We start from the raw sequence: 11,784 nt of genomic DNA, 5'->3' as shown, positions 1-11,784 counted from the left end.
TATAAACACGTTAAAGTTGTCACCATACCGTAAGTGGCGTCCATTACAGCCGGGACGATTTCTGCATATTCTCTAGCTGAAATTAATTATTAGCAGAAGTAATCAGTGAATGTGAGAAACGGTAAATGAGCTGTACATGTCTCTCTCTCCCTATCTCTCTCCCTCCCTCTCTCTCGCTCTCCCTCCCCCTCTCCCTCCCTCCCTCCCCCCCCCTCTCTCTCTCTCTCTCTCTCTCTCTCTCTCTCTCTCTCTCTCTCTCTCTCTCTCTCTCTCTCTCTCTCTCTCTCTCTCTCTCTCTCTCTCCGACTTTGAAAGAATGTGTACAACTCACCGATTCTCTCTCTCTGACTTTGAAAGAATGTGTACAACTCACCGATATCACAAGCGCGTCCTGTCCACCCGGGTGCACACTTGCATGCGCCATTGAAGGCGTGACATTTGGCGCCATTCTGACAAATACAGTCTAGATCACATTTAAAACCATATTTTCCGGTTGGACATCCTATTGACATAAATGCAAGAGTGAATAGAGGTATTGACATCAATCGGAATTGAAAGATGGGTACCTGTCATGAAGTTCCAGAGAATCCAACAATTTAAAATTGGATAAGAAGAGTAATTCACATGGTATGTAAGAATAACACTTTCTTTGATGGGGTGGGGCAAAATTTCATACAGTGTAGGTAATATTCATCAACCATGAAATATTTTTTTTAAATATATAACTAAGATTAGCATTGTCAAATGTACGAAAATTGTACAGGTTATGTTTTATGTCATTTCTGGTAAGTAGAGTCAAGGGGCAATCTGATTAAAATCTGATGTTAGATAGGCTGGTTTTCCTGTATTTACCTTTATTCCATCGTTATTGCGTCTTTTACGTGAGTTTTTTTTTTCCTGGACGAACGCCTTTCCAACATCTGTTGGAAAGGCGTTCGTCCAGGAAAAAAAAAACTCACGTAAAAGACGCAATAACGATGGAATAAAGGTAAATACAGGAAAACCAGCCTATCTAACATCAGATTTTAATCAGATTGAGTCAAGGGGTTACTTTTTCACTAGGCCATTTTGACTGTAAGTCAATTATTGCAACTTTATTTCACATTTGTATCTATTTAACATCAAGAATAGAGGTTGACCTTTTCAGGGATCTAAAATCACTCATTGAAATTCTTACAAAGGCAAAAAACACAAAAATGTAGTTAGGCCATTTTGGCACTGAAGAATAATACTTGGTGTTCTAGTCTAGCTAATAGACTCCTCGGGCTATTCTGCTTTCTGCTTTAAAAGTGACCTAAGGTCGCCACAGAAGGCGCCCAGAGCCAGAGGCACTAAACACTTTCCTGACAGTTTCCAATTTCATTCGGCACCCCCCCTCCCCCCCGCGTAGATCCGATGTCTTATATCATCTGCCTTCAATAAAGAACATAAAAAAGTCAACGAACCGTGGGGTAAAAGTTCGACAAGTCCTGTCCAGATGGTAAGTTTCTCATCTCTATCATTTATTGAACAATATCCAATGATGTCCCTACTGGAGGCCAACTGCAAAGATACTTTTACGATGTAGTAAATCCAACTCTCAACATGATCTTCCAATAGCATTGTTTTATCTATGTATGGATTGTTGTAGAGAGCACTGTCGTTCTGTAAGTCAATTGATTGATTGCATGTTACATTATACGAAGACCGAGAAAATGTTTAGAACACATGACGGCCGGTCGGACGGACAGACAGACAGACAGACAGACAGACAGACAGACAGACAGACAGACAGACAGACAGACAGACAGACAGACAGACAGACAGACAGACAGACAGACAGACAGACAGACAGACAGACAGACAGACAGCAGCAAACTGTTACAGTATACGGTGTTCTATATTCAGGTGAATATAAATCTAACATTTGTGGTATATATATCTTTTCAGGGTTTTATAGTTTTTTTGTGAAAAAATATTAAGACAGTGTTAATTAATGGGCTTACCAGATAAAATCCTGTAAATAACATTTGGACACCTTGGTCACATTCCAAGTCGTATTTCTCTAGATATCTTACAATGGATTCTCTGCCATGTGTACGAAAATACACATCTACATTACCTACACAAGAATAAACAGATTACATTTAGTATCAGTTATGAAGTGTCCGTATCTGGACTATTTTGTAATCTCATTGACGTATTTATGTAAATGATTCTTTATTTCTGTTTTAATGTATTTATTTAGATATTATTCCCCAATATTTTCATCGTTCTTCACAAACTAAGCAAACAAATCAGATCACACTATGATGGTAAATCATGTTTTTCCAAACTTGTAGTATTTTGTGTATAAACAATACCCACCACCTTAATCTCTCCCCAGTAGAAAAAAGGATTAACATATCCACAAGGTAGTATCCTACTTACATTTACCATTATCCGAGTCTGTGTTGAATAAATCCTTGAATGACACATCTCTTTCCGGGAAAAAAGATTGGATGTTGACCTTTGCTGACCTGTTGCTGTACTTGGCAAAGATGTCATACAGGAGGTCCTAGTTCAAAAATATCGCAGTTTCATTAATTAGTACCCTTTCCATTCCATTTATGACACGCCATCATGTACAAATATTGTTCATGTTAAATACATCCTAATTCCTTATAAATTAAGAAAAATTGTAAGTACATGATTTGTAAATCATCTGTGCTTGTATATTTAAAGACATGCCGAGCAATATTACTTAATTGGTGGTTACGATGAGTAAACGCACGGTATGAGAAGGAGGCCTTTCAGTAAAGTTTTGATATTTTTATTGATTCAAAGTAATGATGATATACGAATAGGAAATGTGAAGAAATACAATAACTCAACCTAGGCCTACAGGATATATTCATAATATAAACGAAAACCATATCACATCACATCACATCATATCACATCACATCACATCTCATCACATCACATCACATCACATCACAACACATCATATCACATCACATCACATCACATCACACCACATCACATCACATCACATCACATCATATCACATCACATCATCCTCACATCATATCACACCACATCACATCACACCACATCACACCACATCACATCACACCACATCACATCTCATCACATCATATCACATCGTATGCCACTTGAATTATCGAATCACATCACATCAATTTTACATTATCGATCAAATCACTTCGCATCACATCACATCACATCGCGTCACATCATCACGTCGCATCACATCACATTATCAAATTGCATCACTTCGCACCACATCACATTGCATCACATCACATCACATCACATCACATCACATCACATCACATCACATCATCGCATCGCATGACATTATTACATCACTTAAACATGATATCGCGTCACATTACATTGTGTGCATTGCATCCCGTCAAATCACGTCATATCACGTTATTACGTCAAATCACATCACATCATCATATCCCGGGCTATGTGATGAATAGTACAAACTCACCGTCGTTTGGTCATTCCTATCATCTCGACTTTTCACAGCGCAAGTGTCATTGTAGTATGGTGGCCAACCCATGACGTCAGTGACTGTAATCATCAACGTTGTATGGCAACTCACTCCCGAATTCTACGAAATGTAAAAATGAAATTGAATATCAATAAAATAATGATGCAATATGCTATTAATATCATATAAAATGTAAGCGAAATTGTAACTTTCAGTAACCTCCCAACAAATTGCAGAGGTGTAACGCAGAGGGGAGTTTATTGAAATGAGATTCTATACTTATTAAACAGAATTTGTAACAATTCAAGACGGTGTACGTCTTTTTACCACTTTGTGGATGCTCGTGAAACGTAAACCAAGTCTTTTAATTGTTAGACAAAAATGCAGTGGCTATACTACTGTATACCACTATCCTGATTGTCTCTACACATCAATATATTACACAGGGAATAACATGAAGTAGGATTTAAGTTGTTTTTCACTCTTACCATTTCGGTTAGTAATTGCAGTTCATAACTCGAGTCGATGACGTGATCCAGATAGCCAATGACGTAAACAATACCCGATGAGTTCGCAGCAAACCTGTTGTTCTAATGAAGAAATTCAACAATTCTGGAGCCATTGTGTATTCAGATATGTATATATATAATTATTTACGGGTGCGTAGCGTCTGTGGACAGACATTTTTTTATCACAATTTTCGATATCGGCAGTTGTATCTCTCAGGGCTTGCTAAACTCCTAAAACTGTACATGGAATTATTCACAATAAGTAAAATATGCATGGCATATAACGTGGTAGTGGGGGTGGGGAGGGGGTATGTCAAGCTTGGCATGAAAGTGTCAAAATATGAAAACATTACAAATGTGTAAGCTTATGCGAAAATGCTGTAGTGATTTACTAATGCAACATGACATCTAATTATAATACACACCCTCAGACAACTTCTAATGCAAAAGAAACAATTACATAGGTGCCGTGCACAGTGGAGATGTATAAGTATTCAAATGTCATGTTGATTATCAGTTAGATTAAACAATTGCAGCATTCAAAATCATCAAGTGATTGAGCAAAGGATCCTGCTGTGTTTATTGTGGCTTTGTTATTGTTAGCCTAAAGTCCTCCGAGTCTATGGGGGTAGGCTAGTCTGCCGTGACTATAGTGTGGGTCTTGATCACACAACTTGAGCTCTGTAGCAGACGGAGCAAAACGTGGCGTTGGTTTCTGATTTACCATTCCAATACTTTACTGCTCTATTGATTCCTGGATGCATGAACAATATACGTGTATTCTCCACCTAGCTATAGGGTACTTAGCTAAAACAATATTCAAACTTTATTTGGAATTATGCCGGCGGAGTTATATGCACTTTGACTTTCTTGGTGGAGTTATGCACTTTGACTTTGTTGGTGGATTATGCTGTTATTACACGACTTGTTTATATTGAACGCTACCATGTAGACTATATGTGGCCTGTGAATACCGACCGCACAAATTGGTCCGGTGTCAGCGTCTACTCTTTATGCATTTAATAACACCGGCATCCGACCGAAAAGGTACGTCCGAATTTGTCAAATATACGAACCCACAGTCAATACGTTTAATAATATTTCTAGATTTATGGTTTTCAGTTGACACCCTGCTCTCTATTTATTACATTATATCGTCTATTTAGTTCTGTAACACAAGTCTTAGATTGAAATTTGGTACGTTAGAAAAAAAAAGTGTACGACAAAGTATGGTTGAAGATATTAAAAGGACGATCGGGCGGACGGATTGTTGGACGAGCAGACAGACATAGAGACACGGACACAGACACAGACACGCACAAACACACATACATACATACATACATACATACATACATACATACATACATACATACATACATACATACATACATACATACATACATACATACATACATACATACATACATACATACATACATACAATCATACATACAATCATACATACATACATACATACATACATACATACATACATACATACATACATACATACATACACACATACATTACATACATTACATACATACATACATACATACATACCATACATACATACATACATACATACATACATACATACATACATACATACATACATACATACATACATACATACATACATACATGCATGCATGCATGCATGCATGCATGCATGCATGCATGCATGCATGCATGCATACATACATACATACATACATACATACATACATACATACATACATACATACATACATACATACTTCTAAAACCTAGATTCAGTGATGAGTTGGTGATAGCCATACGTCTGTCTGTCTGTCTGTCTGTCTGTCTGTCTGTCTGTCTGTCTGTATGTCTGTCTGTATGTCTGTATGTCTGTATGTCTCTTTCTAGTCTCTGTCTCTGTGTCTGTCTGTCTGTCTCTCTCCCTCTCTCTCTCTTCTCTATCTCTCTCTTTCTCTCTCTGTGGAGACTTGTTTTGAAATTTCAAATTAAATGGCCTCCGACATGTCTTTATTTATTTGTTTTAACATTGCTTACTGTGGGAGGGGGACACCCACTGCCACACCCTCCCCACTAGCTTTCATGGGAGGATAATGTTTCTGCCCAGAATCACAATGGAAAGAGAAAACGCTGCCAGCTATAAGGATCTCCAAGTATCGGTTACAGCCCAATGTAAGACCTTTTTTCGCAAAGCCCACATATATTTGTAAAGAAATCTCTCATGCATTGTTATGTATGGACACTGAAGTTGATCTCCACCTGTGGAGTGTTACTGTATAGTTACACATTAAAATATGTATGCCAGTGTGGCCGGGAGAGGGAGCTACGAAAATTCTTTAGTTCACTTCAGGGGGCCATGACATTTTTTTTAAGCGCGAAGGGGGGGGGGGGGGGGGGGTTGGCTGTGAAAAAGATTTTGACCAAAATGATTTCTCCCCAGCCACCCCCCCCCCCCCCCCTTGCAGTAACTACTGCTCCCAGCCTCATTTTGCTCGAGCACTTATGCCTCGCTGGTTGTTATAAGTTCTGCCACGTCCTAGCCTATTTTAGGTGTCTGTGAGGGATGCTATCCTGTACTACTTCATACACTAATATGTCAAATGTCACCAGGTCGAGAGTTCCGCGTATGTTTATATTAATAAACATCGATCGCGATCATCATGAATCACGTGACATTAGTCTTAGCAATGGGCAGTTGCAGATGGGCATGCGCGTGGATGAGGGGGGCTAACAGAGAGAAAGAAGGAAGGGTTCTACACTAATATGACTGTGTGATCCGCAAGTTGAGAAAGTATAAAGGGTCGTTCGTGCCGCCTTTGATACGTGACAGAGATAACAATTGTGAGCGCCTTGAGCTCTCAGGAGGGAAGGCTCGTTATAAATTCGCATTATTATTTTCCCCCGCAGTTAGATGTATTGCATGCTGGGGGCAATGTGTATTCAAAACTCATAAATAAATCATGAATTTCATTTAATTTGAATACGTGACGAAAAAATAAACTTGAATGTTCAAGATCTTAGCATATGCATGTTACATGCACTGTACAAAAACAAATTATAGTTTGAATATAAGAATTCTGTAACAACAATGGTAACTTAAGTGGGTTTCCATAGAAACTACAAGAATAGACTGAGGTGGATTTTTCAGTTTTTAATTCGAAAGTAGTATCACGCTGGTAACATGTTTTAGAGAACGAAAATAACTAACGTATCACGAGAATCTTAGGTATACAGAACTACAGTTAGTTAGTAATCATATATTCGATACTGACATTTCCTTGTGGAGTGGTCGAAGAATGTCTGCCAATCTACTCGTGTGGTGCTAAAATAGAAATAAACTTTATCATCATCGCAAAATTCTCCGAACTTAATTTACTTGATTATTTCATGTGCTCTGTCCCTGTCTGGCTGCCTGTCTGTCTGTCTGTCTGCCCGTCCGTCCGTTTCTCTGTCACGCTGTCAGTCTCTCTCCCTATCTGTCTCTCCGTCTGTCTGTCTGTCTGTCTGTCTGTCTGTCTGTCTGTCTGTCTGTAGCTCTCTGCCTGTCTTTCTGCCTCTCTATCTCTCTCCCTCTCTGTCTGTGTGTGTGTGTCAAATTATTTATCTAACTCAGTGAACATATTTATTTTAGCCCCGTTCATTGATAAAAATATACCAACAAGAAAATATTCGTAAAACAAAAAGTTCCCAACTTCCAACTACAATCTGAAAATTACGCAATCGAAAGTTTTCCTCTGAAGATAAAAATGTACTACACCCAGCCTTCCATTACGTCATAATATGTTGTTCCTATTCACATTCAGGGCCGTAGCTTGACCAAATTGCCGGGGGGGGGGGGGGCAGAACTTTGTCTTTGGGCAATCATGCATCTAAAATTTAGAAAGGTGCTGATTTACATAAATTTGCATACAATTTACATGATATATATTTTAGCATACACAATTAAATATGATATGTAAGGCCAGAAGAAATAAAAATGCTGGTCAATGGGTAACCTAACCCATCACATTGGGTATGTAGGTCGATTTCATTTTTTCCCAATGCTTGACAAGGATATACAAGGACAAACCATATATAATGTTAGCAAAATATTTCAGGTCGAGTTTAGATAGAACTTATTCAGTCATTTGGATACTATCTCATGCAATTTGTCTGCATAGCTACAGTTAGGACATGTGTGACATATGTCTACATAGACCCTCACCAAACGCGCGTAACCTCTGACCGGTTGACTGAAAAGATGACATCATCGATCCTCTCATTAGCTACGTGTATACTGTATATCCCGATGACGTGACGGGAAATTAACTGCTCACTGCATGCCACTGCTCACTGCCGTGTATCGCACTGACGCGTAACGGTTCAGACCTCCAGACAGATCGGGTCTTGTAGTAACTCAGGCTGGTGACCGGGATGCTTTTATTTTCTGTGATGATACTCCTGTACACACTGGTGAACTTATCAATTTTCGGTAAGTGTTATTACGAAATTCAACATATTTGTACAGTGTCAAGGGTATTTAAGTTGTCAAGTTGGCACTTGTAGCACTAGGCTAAATACTTTCCTTTTTACACAGATCATTTGCGTCAACACTCTCAATCATGTTTTTAATAGTGTCAAAAAAATCAGGACTGCCTTGTCAGGATAATGTATACGTAAAACACGTGCTTGACCCGTTTTCAGGTCACGTGACATAAAGTGCCGTGGAGTAGTCCTGCCTGTTGAACTTGATTTTGCATAATACGTACAGTCCATGCGTTATAGTTTGCGAACAGACTACGATTTTCGAACATTCGAAGTATGATTTGCGAACTGTCGAACTATTATACAATGGTACAACGTTACATCAGAATTACTCAAACACACAAAACAAACTTTCTCGTAGTAATTTTTTTTTATCAACTAATACCTAATTTTCCGTCTCTGCATTTATGCAATAGACCCACGTTGTGGTATTTTGTGGTCTACGTTGAACATTAGATGTAAAAAAAATTGAGTGGTTCCAATTACATTCAATTTTAGAATAGGTGGTCTGTAGATTTTTTATTTATTTATTTATTTTTTTTTCATATGTGAGTGTCTAGTTCATATGGTCTCTGTGTCATTGGCTTCTTCTCATCAGATGTACAGCCATTACAGATTGGAAGAACAGTTTTTTATTGTCTTTTTTTTCAGTTGATGTCAGTTTCCGCATCCACTATTGAAGTTCTTGCGAGACTTCACAATTTTCGCGATTTTCTTTTTTTTCTCGAATATGTTGGGGTTGGCGTGAAAAACTAGGTGGGGTAGGGTAACTTTTTTTATTTGGCCCTATGGAGTGAAAACAAATATATAGACAGGGAGGGGTGAAAGAAGCGACAAACGCATGCACAGCCTTCATCACGTGACGTGACATGGTAATGAATACTTTGTTTACAGATCGCTTCCTTTCTACGTATGATAGCAAACTTTTTGCTCACTTTTTCACTTTGTTTTTTTCTACTTAAAAATCATTGTAAAGTTATTTCATTAAATAAAAATCTCCATCTCACCAATTTCAGAGAGAGAACACGCAGCTCTATTCTACGCTGGTTGACTAGCATTAAGGCAACTATAATTAATACTGAATTTCTCATGATCTGTTAACTAGGGACAAGGCGCAAATTCATTTGTGTTATGTTTTTTGTTTGTGAACACCTGACCCCCCTCATAATGTAATGAGACCCTAAATTTGCACTTTATCAATTGTAATTATTTTCAATCAATTACATAATATTATGTATCAATTTATCTAATTAAGTTAACCTCTCTCCCCTCTCCGTTTGTACTTCCTGTATTTTTTGTGTGTATTGTTTTCCTTAGTTGTATTGTTGTCTTGCAGTTGTATTGAATAATATTTTTTTTAAAATTATCACTATAGTCATTTACACAATTTACGGTTAAGTATCCATGGTATTGCACAAAGGTAATGTTAAAGTCAATCGTTTACCTGTGCATAATATACATGTATCATGGAATACGCGAGAAAGAAAAAACTAATATATGACGGGTTCATTATTTATGTGGAGCAGAAGAACCTTGTCGCTCGATGTAAATAATATCGTGTGCTAAACGTAAAGTTTCTAAAAGTAAGTGAAAAGAAACTTGAAAGAGACCTGGGAGTTGGCCTACTGCAATGGCATAAAATGTATAAACAAATTCTCAAAGTCACAGTCGATAGCAAATCAAGAGAGTTTCAGTTTAAAATTCTGCATAATATACTGTACACAAACGAGAAAGTGTACAAATTAAACCCAGTAAAGTTCCCCACAAACCTCTGTAGCTTCTGTCATGCGGTCTCAGAGACCATAGAACACTTATTATATTATACCAGTATATTGATGGTGGAAATCGAGGGATCTGATTGGTCTAGACATCGAACTAGCGCGTCTAAAACGAGTGATAATGCACTGCTGGTACGATAATGCACTGCTGGCACGCGTCCAAATTTTGTTCGTCTACGAGCGTTGAGTTGTAGTCCGCCGTGATACTGATAGTGAACTCTTCGAATTGTCAGAGGAGGATTTTCTCTCAATGAGACAATATTTTATGAGAAATTATGAAGGAAATTTCGAAAGCATTGGTATACCATCCCCAGGGGGTGGTTTATTGCTTAATTTTACAACTGTAAACACACTATTGGTATATGGGAAGCAATAATAACTGTATGGGGCAAAGCACTTAAGTTAAGGGCTGTTCCTAGCAAAATCTGCCTAATTTTGTCAGACCCAGATGAGACACTTTTACTCAATTTCATAAGCCTTATAGTTAGAAAATACATTTACTACATAACTGTAAAAGAAAGGAATCCCTTCCTGTGTTTAGAGAACTGTACAACCAATTCAAACTACTTTATAAGTATGAACACTTTATCGCAAAGAAAAACCACAAACTCATACCTTTTCTAAAGAAATGGACCCCCTCATTCCATATGTATCATAAATGGTAATGGATTGCAATGTAAACATTGCTCTTTTGAGAACTGGAATGTAACATGACATGTATATCTTTACAAATAACACCCAATAAAATACCTTAAATTACAAAAAAAAAGTTTCCTAAAGTACTTTCAATTCAGCGTGGGGGCAACAGGCGATGGGGGGGGGGCCAAAATGTCTAGGGGGTAACGGGCCGGGGGCACGGGCTAGCGGGGCAAAAGTTCGGGAGCAATGGTGTGGGAGCAAAAGAACGGGGGGGGGGGGCAACGGGCCTGATTCCGGCGTCTCAGAGAGCAAGTTTTCCTCAAGTGGCCGTAAATTCAACACCATGCAGTGTTTACATTAGCTTGTCTATCTTAGTAAGCCGATAGCTTGCTTTCCGTAGTAATAAATAACTTAATTCAAGAAACTTCATTATTCAAGATCAGCCTCCTCGTACTAAAGCAATGTCTGGTAGGCTTTCTGGAAGGGCGCTATAGTAATATGTTCATCATCTAAATGTGTTGCTTTATCGTGCCACGCGTCACAACGAATGCAGTGTGAAATCTTGTTTGTTAACAGTGTGACTCACCAGTTACTTTCTAGGACCTGCTAGTATACTGTAGTAGACTCAACAATGCTAGAAAGTAGTACATCTACACTGTATGTACATCATGGTATACGTAATCTCTATTGTTTTGCTGCTCAATCACAGACATTTGGGATAGATTCAATATATAATTTAGGGACTTCGCTGGTACATCTACATATTTTGTCACTTTTTATTAGTTCTGTATGGTACTAGAATGACGCTAAATACACGCCGTCAACTTTTCCAAATATTTTCCAG

General features: G+C 38.2%; 1 protein-coding gene across 1 annotated transcript in view; it reads right to left on the bottom strand.

Annotated features, from left to right (window-relative positions):
* LOC144437453 (uncharacterized) overlaps positions 1-10,310 on the bottom strand; it is a 16,106-nt gene extending 5,796 nt beyond the window's left edge. Inside the window, exons 1-8 of the mRNA XM_078126396.1 lie at positions 10,293-10,310; positions 3,976-4,077; positions 3,485-3,607; positions 2,410-2,536; positions 1,986-2,101; positions 1,446-1,644; positions 374-502; positions 1-76 (exon numbers count right to left, since the gene is read on the bottom strand). The exon at positions 1-76 is cut by the window's left edge and continues 75 nt beyond it. Coding sequence (XP_077982522.1) covers positions 1-76; positions 374-502; positions 1,446-1,644; positions 1,986-2,101; positions 2,410-2,536; positions 3,485-3,607; positions 3,976-4,077; positions 10,293-10,310 — 890 coding nt within the window. The remainder of the gene's footprint in view (positions 77-373; positions 503-1,445; positions 1,645-1,985; positions 2,102-2,409; positions 2,537-3,484; positions 3,608-3,975; positions 4,078-10,292) is intronic.
* Positions 10,311-11,784: the final 1,474 nt, after the last annotated feature.

The sequence above is a fragment of the Glandiceps talaboti genome, chromosome 7, assembly GCF_964340395.1.
Source record: "Glandiceps talaboti chromosome 7, keGlaTala1.1, whole genome shotgun sequence".
NCBI lineage: Eukaryota > Metazoa > Hemichordata > Enteropneusta > Spengelidae > Glandiceps > Glandiceps talaboti.
This window is presented reverse-complemented; position numbering and strand designations above follow the sequence as displayed.